Source organism: Dama dama, chromosome 18 (assembly GCF_033118175.1).
Source record: "Dama dama isolate Ldn47 chromosome 18, ASM3311817v1, whole genome shotgun sequence".
NCBI classification, from domain to species: domain Eukaryota; kingdom Metazoa; phylum Chordata; class Mammalia; order Artiodactyla; family Cervidae; genus Dama; species Dama dama.
Window position 1 is genome coordinate 98,501,246 of NC_083698.1, and position 14,709 is coordinate 98,515,954.

Consider the following 14,709-nt stretch of genomic DNA (forward strand, 5'->3'; position numbering starts at 1 on the left):
AAAACTGTAATCGGCTAAGCAGCTTATTTATGCCCTTCCTAGAAAATTTCCAGTTCATCTTCCTCCCTCCACCATACATCCTTCTCCCCTCAGGCCACAGCCACCTCCTAAGTAGTCATTTAGCTGTAAATAAGCCCCAAGATCTGAAAGATATCAAACTTAGGACTCACCTCTCAGCAGCAGAGGACACAGCACAGTCTGCTCACACCTACCTGTGTCTAAGAACACCCTCCTCCCAGACTAGGTCAGTGCCAGTCTCATACCTTAAAGCCAGTGTCCGGCAGGGCCGAGAGATCCCAATGGTCAGGAATGTTCTTTAGGCCTTGAGAATTGATGCTGCTACAAAATGTAAAGAAAAACACTTAGTCTGTTCTTAGACATAAGTAGGCCTCTCAGAGGTGCCTCCAACAGCCTAGGCCATCAGCCTTGAGTCTCAGCATGTCGTCTGTAAAGTCAGGGAGAAGGCAAGGAAGCACATAAACACGTTCTCCACCATGGGACAGCACTTCCATTTTGGCCTGTGTGGTCAAAACCAGTCGGGCACAAGGGATCTGTTTCTCACCTGCACCCTAACTCTACCACATAAGGGAGAGAGCATTATGACTAAAGCCGCACACACAAACCCTCCCCATAATTTTATAAAATTCAAAGAGCCTTGAAACTTTCATTAAAAACAGCCTCAGGGCTTCCCCAGTGGTGCAGTTAAGAGCCTGCCTTGCAATGCAGGGGACAGTGGTTCGACTGCCAGTCCAAGAAGATTCCACATGCCATGGAACAATGAAGCTTGTATCCCACAACTAATGAGCCCATACACCTCAACTACTGAAGCGTTTGGGTCCTAGAGCCTGCACTCCACAAGAGAAGCCACTACGATGAGAAACCCGTGCACAGAGCAGCCCCAGCTTGCTACAGAGAGAAGGCCCACACAGCAAAGACAACCCAGCACAGCCAAAATTAACTAAATAAATAATTAAAAAAAAAAAAAAAACAGCCTCAGTGAAACACAACACTATAAATCAACTATACTCTAATAAAAAACAAATTAAGTTTAAAAAAACTCAGCTTCAATGATGTTTAGTTGGCAGAACTACATATGTTTACATAAACACAACATAAACATATGTTTACATAAACATATGTGGTGTTTAAAAACATTTTTTTAAAACATAAAATTGATGTCAAAATTCACTTGGCAGTAGAAATTTGACTTGAACTGCCAAGAGGCTACTTGTGGTCTCTCTCTTCCCTTCTTAAAGTGACTATGCAAAAAATATTAGCATGTGTCATTGCATGTATCACATAATACAAGCAGCACATGCTTTTTTTAAAAATGAAATAAAAACTGAGTTCTAAAAAACATGTGGACCAAAGGGTTTAAAACAAGGACTGTGAAACTAACTCCAAATCATTCCTAGTCAGTTTCAGAAGGCTCTGTTCTTCCCACAATAGATCTACCTTCTGTTTCTGCTGGCATGAGATATGTACCTTCTTCCTAAGCCTCAAAGAACTCCCACAAATAACTTTCCTAGGAAAATGGCACAGTTTAAAAATAACTTAAAAAGGTCCCACAAGCAAGAATCAGCCAGAAACAGACCCATGTAGATGTAAGATGCTAAAATTAGCAGGCAGGTTATAAAACAACTGCCTGCTAATTTCTTTCTATGTTTAAAGAAATTTAAGACAAACTTTAAAAACATATGCAAGGAACAGAAAACTATAAATAGGCCTGAAGGATTTGGAAAAAAAAAATGTAGAAATAAAAAAAAATCTTTGAAGTATAAGTTCAATGGACAGGCTTATTAGCAGATCAGACAATCTAAAGAGAGGGTGGGTGAGCTGAAAAGTAAGAGCAGTGAAATTATCCAGAATGTGGGGCAGAGCAGCAAGAAGATGGGCAAGGAGGGGAAGAAGCCAAGACGTGGAGAACACAGTGAGAAGGCCTGAATCTGGCCACAGCCAAACTGAAGCTCCAAAAAGACAATACCAAGAACAGGGTGAAGGCAATTTTCAAAGAGCACTAATGAGACACACCAACCTACAGATTTAAGAAGCACAAAGAATCTTCAACAGGACAAATAAAAATGCATATCTAGACACACCAGAGTGACAGTGCATGATACAAAGACAAATGGAAAACCTTAAAAGCAGCCAGAAGGGGAGAAAAAAAGTGATTCTGGCAAAAAGCTTCAGTTAGACCAACAGCTGACTTCTCAGAAACAGCAATGGAAACCAAAGGACAGTGGAGTGATATCTTCAATGTTCCAAGAGAAAGAGAAACAAGCAAAACGTCTGTACTTGCGTAGATCCAATGTGGAGATCATATACTGTGACCCCACTAACTGTGTAAATATAAAGCATTTCTTTCTAAAAGCCACCCACACTAGAGTCCCAGTGGCCATGGAGGACCAAGCAAACTCGCTTGCTGGAGTCATGACCACCAGCTTCCGTCACACAGGATAGAGGGAAGCACCATGCACTTTCCTGCATCAATGCGTGCAAAAGAGCAGGAAGATCCTGATCCCTCATGTCTCAGTCTGAATCTCACCAAAATGACCACTCTTATTTCTGACATGTGGTGTCTGCCATGGGCCCCTGAAAACAAAGTAGAGTGAGGACAAAAGAGACCCAGTTTCAGAAAAGAGACAGGTTTTTCTAAACTGTATCAGGGGTAGGCTCTGGATAGGGAAGGAAAGAAAAAAAGACGTCCAGGACTTCCCTGGTGATCCAGTGGTTAAGAATCCACCTTCCAATGCAGGAGACATGGGTTAGATCCCTGGTGGGAAATTAAGTTCCCATATGCTTTGGGGCAACTAAACCCACGTGCCACAACTACTAGGCCTGTACACCATATCAACGATTCCACATGCTGCAGCCAAGGCCTGACACAGTCAAGTAACACAAATATTTTAGAAAAATGATGTCCAGAAGTAGGATCACTCATAATTAACCAAAACTAAATCCAGAAGCAATCTAAATAGAAGAGACAGATACATTTAACTAAATGATAAATATTTCTGATTGGTAAAATACTTCATAGACAAAGCCAAAAGGCAAACAACAAGCAAAGAAAAAATACTGCAACTTACATGACAAACTAAGGGCTGATCTCCCCAACAGAAAGAAGACTCAATGTTTAAGAAACATACCAAAATGTTGGCTGAAAAATGGACAAAAAGACAAATAATCCCCAGAAAAAGAAATGCAAACGGCCCTTACATGTTAGGAAATAATATTAAACCTCACGCATAAGAGAAAGTGAATTAAATACACTGAAATACCCTTTCCCACCTTTACTGAAGAGCTTGATGACTTCCTCTGTTTCAAGGCTGAAGGAAACAGGCACCTCACACATTCTGGGGTGAGGGCATTAAACCCCACAAAGAGGAACTTGCATTTACCATCTAGGACTCCAACCTGATGGCTCACCTCCACAACCAACAAATAGCACATACAGCATACATTCTCTGTGGTATCATACTCATACTAGCAGATCACAAAAAGGCAAAGCATTCCTCAAAAGGGGACAGATTAAATCATGGCAAATACACATGATGGAGAATCACGAAGACGGAAACAGAATTGGGAAGACTTCAATGAACTGAAAGAGAGTAATTTCTTTTCCCCCCAGATTTGTATAATACTCTAAGTGAAGCTTTCCTGGTGGTTCAGATGGTGAAGAATCCACCTGCAATGCAGGAGACTGGGTTTGATCCCTGAGTCAGCCCTGGAAAAGGAAATGTGCAATCCACTCTGGTAGTTTTGCCTGGAGAATTTCAGGGACAGAGGAGCCTGGAGGGCTAGAGTCCATGGGGTTGCAGAGAGTTGGACAAGACTGAGCAACCAATACACATATTGAAGTGATCACCACAGTAAGTCTAGTAATGATGTATTAAGTGAAAGACAAAAGGTACAGAATAGTATAGATAGAATGCTACCTTTTATTCAACAAAAGACAACACTTTTATGTACACTCATTTGCTCATTTTTGCAAAAAGAAACACAGTAAAGATAAACCAAAAACTGATGAAAATGGCTGCCCGCCAAGGAAACAGTACAGAGATATAGAGAGGAGAATTCTAACTACTGAGTATATCTTTTCACAGTTTTGACTTCTAAATCATGTTTTACACATAGCCAAAAATAAATTTTATTAAGAAAGGGAGGAAAGAAGGCACACCTGGCTTCAAGGAAACAGGGAAGGGTTACTCTGTTAGACTCACAGGCACTCTATTCGCTTGGATTGATAATACCTTTTCCCTCTAGCTTCTTTAAATGACCTTCCCGTGCTCCACAAGTACAACCACTGAAGTCCATATGTGACATCTTAAAATAAGAAACGGAAACACTCTCGGTCCTCTGTGAAACAGAAATGAGCCAGATGTCTCCAGCTAATGGAAGGGGCAGTCCGCTTGACAGCAGCGCTGGCTACAGTCCTGGCCTGGGCTGTCACACATCAAACTAATGGGCACTGTGGTACCTCTCGCAATCCAAGCCACCATCCCCCAGTAACTGGCCGTAGGGGTTGGAGAGAACTGACCCCTCCCCCAGCTCCAATCCCAGCCCACATGCCTCAAACCTAAAACTACCAATTCAGGTGTCTGATCAGTGCAGAGCTCACAAATTTGTCCCCGTCAGCAGCAGGAGAGCCCTGCTCCTAAATGCTCTTAAGGCCAGGCACAGCCCTACTGGCTTCTGGTAGTCTGGGATGTAAGGGAGCCCACTTTGGGGATGAATTTGGCCCATTAGTGCCTGCAGCATCTGCTTTTGGTATTTTTAATATTCCATGATATTCAAGTATTAAAATAATGGAGTTTTGGAGGCGTATTCCATTATTTCAACATTTACAAAAATTCAAGTCTTGAAAAGACAAGCTGATAAGCTAGCTTCAAGTCTAGACTGGCCTGCAGATCACAACAAGCAGCCTTGCAGTTAGATATCCCAACACTGCTACCCATAAGGATAATTCTTTCTCTGGTCCAATGCCTTCACAACTAGTGGAATATGTATGCCAGTAGTCAAACTGCTTTAGATGACTCTGAACTGGAATTGCCATTCATACATACAACTGGAGGACAAAGAGGAACTTTAAATGCTTTGTTAGAAACAAAAACCAGTTTGCTACCAGTGGGGGAAAAAAAACCAGCCCTGAAAGATGATATTGATGAACCTATTTGCAGGAGAGGAACAGAGACACAGATGTAGAGAACAGATTTGTAGACACAAGGATGGAAAGAGAGAAAGAGAGGGTGGGACAAATTGAGAGAGTAGCACTGACATGTATACACTACCATGTGTAAAGTAGATGACTAGTGAGAATCCGCTGTAGGGCACAGGGAGCTCAGCTCTGTGCGTTGTAATGACCTAGAGGGGTGGAATGGGCGTGGAGGGAGGCTCAAGAGAGAAGGGGTGTATGTACACATATAGCTGATTCATGTTGTACAGCAGAAACTAAGATAATTTTGTAAAACAATGATATTCCAATTAAAAAATAAAAACAAACATACAAACAGAAAAACCCAGAGCTGTTCAAAAAGATATCCTCCAAGTTATAAAGCAAAAGATATAATCACTTGAAAATGGAACCAGAAAATTATCAGAGTTAGATTATTATTATTTCTTCACATTCTCTAAGTTAACTCTAAACTAAGAAAGAATTTTCTGGTTTCTGGGAAAATCTGCACAAGAATACCTTCATGTCACAGTAACACCACTGGCCATCTTAAAGATAAAACATCTAATTAAGTGATTTTGAGGTATCTTTTCCTTTCTGTTGTATTTGGCTTATCATTTAATGCTTTGTTAATTGTATCTGTATCATCATTAAAACAATTATACATCAAGCATTTACCTTTTTATAACTGTTAAATATTATACCTTTATAATACATTTTTACTTGAAGTGTGGTAAATATACAGATTTTTCCATTTCATGAAGCCTCCACCTTCTTACAGATCACTCATATAAAGAGAAGCACTTTGGTATTAAGTGAAAAGTAAAGTGGCTCAGTCATGTCCCGACTCTTTGTGACCCCCATGGACTGTACAGTCCACGCAATTCTCCAGGCCAGAATACTGGATTGGGGAGCCTTTCCCTTCTCCGGGGATATTCCCAACCCAGAGATTGAACCAGGTCTCCCGCACTGCAGGCAGATTCTTTACAAGCTGAGCCACAGGGTAAGCCTGGTATTAAGTGAAGCAAAGTACAAATATACTCAGAGGAGGGCAAGACATAGGAAATAGAGACAGAGTGCCAGGGCATAAGTTTGCGAGCCCACTAACCCTCTTGATGCTACAGCCAGTCTGAGTAGGATCAGTACCTGCAGTTGAGCACATACCAGCTGATACACATATTACATAACAAATTCCCCAAATGCCACCTACCAGGTTTGCTTCATCTTCACATCTTGGGGAGACACATATTTGGGTCTCCGGCAAACCTTTCTAACTGTGCCATAGATCACGTTTTTCTGAATGAAGGCTGGGGGGAAAAAACCACAAATATACATATAGGACAGCAATGTTTTATAAACACAAATTAAACAGGTTGTAATGCTAATCCAAATGTTACAGCCCACAATTAATCTGTTAAAAATAAGGCAGTTTTACACATTTCAAATATTCCTAATAGGTATCTGTAGGAGACTGGATTTAATGAATAGATGAATGATTAGTAATTGACATATCAATTATACATGAGTGCTTTTAAATTGTTCCTTCCAATCTTGTTTAAACTATTATTTTGCTCAGCAATTTTTCCCAGCTTGGATATAAAAAAGCTTCAGCCCAGCCTGAGACCAAATTACCACATCTTGAGCCAGTGGGATTTAGAGTTAATATAATCATTTTATTCTTACAACTTTTTTTTCTTAGTTTGACTAAATTTACTCAACAGCAATATTTCTCAACCTTTTAAAACCTGTATCGTCATTAATAAATGAAATTCTTACCCTATGCCAACCCCCAAGATTCTTAGATTCATCCTGAGGGCAGAGAGGAGAACCTATCTTTCAGGCTGAAAAGTCACGATACCTATAGATTGCATGTCCCAACCACCAGGAAATCTCTGTCAAGTCTTACTTTCTGCACTTAAACAATTTATTTGACTTGAAAAACTAATTCGCCCTACTGCATTTGAGCATACACCCTGTGATCACCTAGGCATGTGTCCCTCGTGCCAGAGTCCAGGCAGTCAAGAATGGGCACTCCCTGCCAGTCCCCCACATTCTGATCGGGAGACCACACTCCAGACAAGGCTACCACACCCCCTTCAGTTACCCATCACTCAGCCTCTCACCAATACTCTGCTAATTAGCTTACTTAAACAGGTTTTTCACTGGTCTGTTGACTAGCATTGCAATGACTCTTAAATAAGCTTTTATAGATAAAATTCAAAGGTATTTGAGATACGTGAATGGGCTAAGCATTTGTGAGACCCGTTCCCTACGTCCCTTGAACAGAGTAAAGCATGAGGCCATCTCCCTAATTTACCATTAAAGAGGATACACTAGGTGAAGTCCTAAACAAGCCCTGACCATGGGGATTCTGCCAACCGATACCAGCTAACAGACATCAGAATTCTGCCTTTGGAGTGGTGGCATTTGCCTTCAGTGACTGTTCTGTGACAGGAGTCCTTGAAAGGACAGAGTCAAGTCTTCCCTGATGCTACAGAACGAGTCATTTGGCCTGCTGTGTGTGTTTTTGAAACAAACTTGCTTCCTAATAAATGTTTAGTAAATAAACTTGAGTGGCAGACTGCTGTCTGAGACTTGCTTTCACTCTGCCGAGTAGTGAGGTTATGGAGGGAGAAGCTAAGTCACCTCAAACTTCTGTGGCTACTGTCATCTACCAACACACAGACCAAAGAGTTTTGCCCACCAAGTGCGCTTGGGGCAGTCTGTAGGAAATATGCTTTTCTTGAGTTTGCAGTAAACTCAGTGTGTGTTCTTCCCCACCCTCATCTTGACTATTCTGTCCCCTGGGGGAGCTGCCTGTGTTGACAGGCTGCATCTGACATTTCTGGTTGATTTGTTTTGATAGTGTTCAGATACTTTAAAGAAATATTTCAAACTGTGGTCAGCAGCAGTCAGATGGGTGCTAGTTGTACTGACTTGATCTTCAAGCCAGTCCCAACTTATTATTCCATAGATTTCTCACGATCCCCTTGAGTGCACTTGTGTTTATCAGACTGTGGATTGTAAAACCACCTCACACATGATTGATGTTTCCCAGCAAATACTGAAAGCTGGAAGCAGTTCTCATTGTAGAGCTGAAGAAACTTTTAGGCTCTGTGCACAGGCACATCGAGGGGGCAGCGATTCTACCTTAAGCAAAATTACAAGTACTATGAAACCACAAGCAAAACTAACTGGATAAAAATAGGCAGATAGAGTGGACTTAGGATAATTCACCAAAGACAGTTTGCTGCCCTCCAAACAGATGGTCCACAAAAGCAAACAACAAACAGTGCTTAAAGTGCTGTTTAAAAGTGCTTAAAAGGAGGTCCACTTAATTTCCTTAAAAAAAAATGCTGAAAATTCAGAAGGATTCAGAGATTAAAAAGTGAATTTAAAGGCAAAACTGAATTGAACATGGATGAACTGATAAATCCATGTGAAAATGGCTTGAAAGAAGCCACAAGAAACTGAAACTAAAGGAAAAAAAACACCACACCTCACAAATAAGTCACTGGAAGACCTGACCAAAGGGTGTTTGGTCTGCTTCTGTCTGTCTGTCAAGGCAAGCAGAACAAGCCATTAAGGCCCAGACTCAGGCTACCACAAGCAGAACACCTGTTAATCTGCTTCACAGCAATTTTTAGCTGATGTGTGTGTCTACCATGTGTTTCCAGCCAACCACCAGTGCTGAAGGCGCCTACAGAAAAGCTGACATGGACTCTGCAGCTGGGAGCAGGAGGCGGAGCTGTAGAGCAGAACCACTGTGACGCATGTCAGTCACTAAAGTTAATCCTTGGACACAAGGACGTACTTGCCCACGGCCTACAGGACCCTGCCTCAGTGCTGCCTACACCACCACTGCCCACAGGCTGATGCCACTGTCCCTCCACACTCGGGGTTCCCATCGCCTGCTATCTACCCCAGGCAGCTCCCCCTGCATCCTGCTGGCTGGCTCATCGGTTGACAGGTCTATCCTCCCTTCTAGATCCACAGCACTTCAGATCAGGGACCACTGCATCCTTCTCTTTCCTGGCCCTCAATGTGTATACAGTTTCTCCAGGGTTAAGATGGAAAAGGCAGAGCCAGCAGATGATCAGGCCCTACTGGGTGAGTGCAGTGGATCAGGAAATACCTTCCCCCAACCTCACCTTGGCTATGCCACACAGCTTGTGGGATCTCAGTTTCCTGACCAGGGACTGAATACAGGCAAAGCAGTGAAAACCCAGAATCCTAATCACTAGGCCACCGGGGAACCCCAGGAAGTACCTTTGAAGTCTAACTCATATGTGTGCTTTCCTGCTTGGAACCTCAGGGTGGCTGCCTGGGGGTTAGACCCCGGGGCACAGTACGCCAGGTAGGCCTTCTCCAAGTCACTGCTGGTGATGCTGGTCACAGGGTGATCCATGCCCTATGAAGGGAAAGCCAGATAGATACATGGTGAAGGCAAGAAGATAAGACGTTGGGGGCCATCCACACACCCTGCAGACGAGCCCACAGTGGGTGTCCGTGTCCTGGGGGAAGCACACGAGAGGAGCTGGGAGGGGCTATGGTCGTAGAGAGAGACACAGAATAGGAGCCAACAGGACTACCTGCTGTAAGCTGCTCAGAAAAATGGAAGACAGCCCACATGGGCCCAATTAACCTGGATAACTGTGACGGGAGCAATGGAAGAGAGGATATTCAATTACTTGTAACAGATAACACAACCCTTCAAGTGCAAGTGACCTCGCAAACGCTATTTCACTGAGGGCCTGAGCACCACAGCCTCTTCTGTCCATTGTTTCGGCCTCTCCCCTCCCACTCCTGACCAAACCCAGAGCCACACTAGAAAGCCTCCCTGAACAAACCCAGGGAAGACGGAGGAAATCCCAGGATGCTCGGGGGGAGACAGGTGGGGCAGAAGACGGATGGAGCAATGATACAGGAAGGCTGGCACTGAAAGAAGAGGGAAGGAGGAGGGAACAAGTCATCTGCTGAGAGTGCCCATGTCCACCTGCCACTCTATAGTGGCAATACCTCTGTGTTTCAAATGGCCAACGTCTTTCTCCTGAGGACCTGCTATGTGCAAACACTGTCCTCAGCCCGGGGGCACATCAGTGGCAAAAGCTCCCACGAAGCTCACATTACAGAGTTCCCAGAGAGAGAGACATTCCAAATGCAGTCAAGAGCATGAAACTAAAGCTTTAATATAGCCTCTCACAACCCAGAAAAATACAAATGTCTATTAGACCACATATCCCAACTGTCATTTGGGAGAAGCTGTCACTATAGAAATGGTGACCTCCCTACACATGTATCTCTACAGGTAACCGGGGCAGGGGGGGAGCTCCCTCTAAACTTGATTCATCTATGAACATCTCCGAATAGTTGACAGCAGCAGTTACTTGACCCAGATACCAAATCAATAGCTGAAACAAGTTAATTTCATATACTTGTAAACCTTTTGTAAAGCGACTACTATAGATAAAGCAGAAAGCCAGTTTTGAAAAGCCTTAAGCTTTATTCCACAGCTACACAAACACTCCTGCACACCCAGGCACTCACTCTACAGTTACCTGCTCAACAGTAAGAGAGACATTTTTCTACCTCATTTAACAAACTATGATATCACTACAACCAAAGATACTCAGTCCTCATGAACTAACAGATAGCTAATTGTTCCAAGATGTGACCTCATACAAATGAACTCTAAATTAACCAGTTCTGCCATAATTCCCCCAAAGCAAGTGAGTCATAAGGGGACATGGGGATCTTTGGCTCTGTCAAGGGCTCCCTGGAGCAGTCCTTGTGCCCATGTTTGGAAAGGCTCCTCCATCATGGACCCACAGGAAGAAACACTCACCCTCTTTCCATGACACTTACTTGTCTTCCATATTCCTGCCAAGAGCCGAACTCATCAGTCCAGTACCAAACCCAGTTGGTGGTGAGGATGAAGTGTGGCGGTTTGGTGACCGAGGAGGCCGTGGAGAGACGGCGAGCCTGGGTGGCACCAAACTTCATGGTGTCAAAGTTCAGAAAACCAATGAGAAAGCTACTGGATGTCTCGGTGCACGTGACCCTGCAAAAGAACACAAGACGTAAGCTGAAAGTCCACCAGCCACATGAACATGGGTCCCTCAGCCTCCCTGTGGTCCCCGAGTCACTCGGCTGAAAGATGTGAACATACGTGGGACCTGCACATTTAAAACAATGTGTCAGGGTGGGAGGGGACTTGCTTTAAGATCCATTTTGCTGTGTGAAAATAATAAAATCACAATACTATGGAAAAGAGCCCCTGGAGGAGAAAATGGCAACCCACTCCAGTATTATTGCCTGGGAAATGCCATGGACAGAGGAGGCTGTCAGGCTACCATCCATGGGAGAGTCAGACACAACTGAGCAACTAAGCGCACAAATACACACACACACACACACTATGGGAACCTGTTATCATGATATTCCTTTCACTACACAAAAATGCTAGGTAAAACAGCTTTTTAAAAAATGCATTACTGAGCTGACAAGAAACAAAAATCCTTAGAAGCCAAAAACAGTTAATATACACTGAATGCATGTGGGCTGGGCCAGTCCCCCTACTAAGTACTTTATACATTTTAAGGGATTAAGGTCTTCATTGTACCAAATCTGTGACTTATCCCCATTTTCACAAATGTGAAAATAGAAACCCAGGGAGGTTCAGAAACCTGTTCAAAGTTAAACAGCTAATAGATGGCAGAGCTGGGGTTTAAGTTAGGCAGTTTGGCAGAACAGCCTGCACTCTGAGCCGCCAGGATCTACTCACTTTCCAAATGCTGTACTGCCCCAAGAGCAAAGGGAAGGTCTGGAACCAGTGAGGTGAATGAGAACTAAAGCCAGTTCAAAGGCAATGTCAGTGAGTAATGACAAACAGCCCTATTTTTAGTGGCAATGAGGACACAGGAAACAAATGCAGGATCTGAATATGGTCAAGGGTTAAATCTCCAAAGAGACATTTCAGCATAAAATCATGATTCTAAGAGACTTCACATCCTTAGTGAAGGGAGCTGGGAAAGAAATCTGCTTTGCAAAGGAAGTCAGCAAGGAAATTTGCCTATGTCAGAGTTGGCTTTAGAAGGAAAGGAAGAAAACTTCCACTGAGAACTCACAAACTGATCACGCCTCAAGGAAGTTAAGCTGATTCACACTTCTTTTGTGAGAATTAAATTTAGAGACCCACAGTGGCAGTTCCCATAGAAGCAAACACAAATCCTCTCTGGAAGGAATTCACCTTCAACTCAGGCCTCAAAAGAATTTCTATAATGCTGAAGAGGGTATAAAAAGAAGGGAACTCTCCTACACTGCTGGTGGGAATTTAGATTGGTATAGCCACTATGGAGAACAGTATGGAGGTTCCTTAAAAAACTAAAAATAGAGCTACTATATGATCCTGCAATCCCACTCCTGGGCATATATCTGGAGAAAAACATGATCCAAAAGGATACATGAACCCCAGTATTCATTGCATCACTGTTTATAATAGCCAAGACATGGAAGCAACCTAAATGTCCATCAACAGAGGAATGGATAAAGAAGATATGGTGCATATATAGAAAGATATATATGAATATTACTCAGCCATTAAAAAGAAATAATGCCATTTGTAATATGGCATTATTCTGGGTGGATGGACCCATACTGTCTGGGTGGATGGACCCAGAGCATCATACTGAGTGAAGTCAGTCAGACAGAAGGAGAAACATTGTATGACATCCCTTATATGTGGTATCTTAAAAGAAATGACGCAAATGAACTTAAAGAACAGAAAAAGACTCACAGACTTAGAAACTGAATTTATGGTTTCTGGAGGAAAGGGACAGTTAGGGACTTTGGGAAGGTCATGGACATCGCTATGTTTAAAATGGATAACCAACAAGGACCTACTGCATAGCACATGGAACTCTTCTCAATGTTGTGTGCCAGTTTGGATGGGAGGTGGGTTTGGGGGAGAATGGATACGTGTGTGTGTGTGTGTGTGTGTGTGTGTGTATGGTTGGGGGAGAATGGATACGTGTGTGTGTGTATGGTTGGGGGAGAATGGATACGTGTGTGTGTGTGTGTGTGTGTATGGTTGGGGGAGAATGGATGTGTGTGTGTGTGTGTGTGTGTGGCTGAGTCCCTTTGCTATTCACCTGAAACTACAACAATATTGTTAGTCAGCTACACCCCAATACATAATAAAAGGTTTAAACTTTTAAAAATTTCTACAGATAAAGTTTCAGCAAACATGAGCTTATAATCAAATAAACCAGAAACAAGACACCATCAGCAAAATCCAGCAAAAACAGTCTGCTAAAGACAACAAATATTAAGAGTTGTTGGAGCACTCATTGGCCATCGCAGACCGGATTCCTCTCCTTTGCAGCTCTCTCTGCTCCCTCTGTAACTGTCTGACAAACCCAAAATGACTGAGATTGAAAAGTTCGATAAATCAAAATTGAAGAAAACAGAAACGCAAGAGAAAAATCCACTGCCTTCAAAAGAAACTATTGAACAGGAGAAGCAAGCAGGCGAATCCTAATGAAGCATACGCTGCCAGTATGCACTGTATATTCCACAAGCACTGCCTTCTTATTTTACTTTTAGATGTTTAGCTTTGTAAGATGTAAAAGGTTGGATCAATTAAATGACTGCCAACCTTTTTCACATAAGAGAAAGGAGAACTACTCTAACAATGTGTAGGCCATGGCCTGACTCTCTCATCTGCCTGTCTGACTGGGAGGGGGAAAAAAAACTGTTGGTGAAGGAGGAAGCTGGGTGGGATGACAGTGAACTCTAGAGTAAAAAGCAAGCTAGTCGAAGATGTCCTCTGGTCTTTGAAGTGCAGTTTGGAGTGCCATTTCCTTTTTGTTACAGTGATTTTAAATACTGGTGTACAAACATTTTTTAACACAAATAAAAAATTTTTTAATGTAAAAAAAAAAAAGTTGTTGGATATAAATATACAATATGAATAAAGTGTTTTTTAAAGTTAATATTGAGTATCAAAAATATGAGTACAGATTAAGAAACTATAAGAATTAAGCAGATAAAATATGAAGAAAAAAACAGAATCTTTAGAAGTAAATAATTATAATTTTAAAATCACAGTAGACAGGACACACTGCATCTCAGACAAGGCTGAACTGATGAACTAGGAAACCAAGTGAAGAAATTCCCCTGCATATAGCACAAAGGATGACGTGAGAGAGAAGTCAAAAGACATAAAAAATAGAGTAAGAAGATCCTAATATATGTCTAATTAGAAGTCCAGAAAAGCAGTATTTTTGAGGAATTTTCAGAACTGATTAAACATAAAACCTCCCACTCAAGAAAAATGAATTATAGACTAAATAAAAATAAATCCACACATAGACAGATCTTAGTGAAACTGTAGCACCAGAGGTTGACTGTATGTTTAGTCAGACAGAAAAAAACAGATTACCTACTGTAATGTGTTGAACTGTATCCTCACTCGTGGCAGCTGAAATGTGATCTCACTAGGAAATAAGGTCTTCTCAGATATAATTAAGATGAGGTCA

The 14,709-nt window shown here is 42.3% G+C and overlaps 1 protein-coding gene and 1 pseudogene across 5 annotated transcripts in view; one reads left to right on the forward strand and one right to left on the reverse strand.

Annotated features, from left to right (window-relative positions):
* Window positions 1-14,709, reverse strand: part of PARP12 (poly(ADP-ribose) polymerase family member 12) — a 41,629-nt gene that overhangs the window by 4,940 nt on the left and 21,980 nt on the right. For 4 of the 5 annotated variants that reach the window (XM_061165910.1, XM_061165911.1, XM_061165913.1 and 1 more), the window contains exons 6-9: window positions 11,036-11,231; window positions 9,440-9,581; window positions 6,381-6,477; window positions 264-339 (exon numbers count right to left, since the gene is read on the reverse strand). In XM_061165910.1, coding sequence (XP_061021893.1) covers window positions 264-339; window positions 6,381-6,477; window positions 9,440-9,581; window positions 11,036-11,231 — 511 coding nt within the window. The remainder of the gene's footprint in view (window positions 1-263; window positions 340-6,380; window positions 6,478-9,439; window positions 9,582-11,035; window positions 11,232-14,709) is intronic. The other variant, XM_061165912.1, reaches the window with a different exon arrangement.
* Window positions 12,039-13,709, forward strand: LOC133072710 (thymosin beta-4-like; annotated as a pseudogene).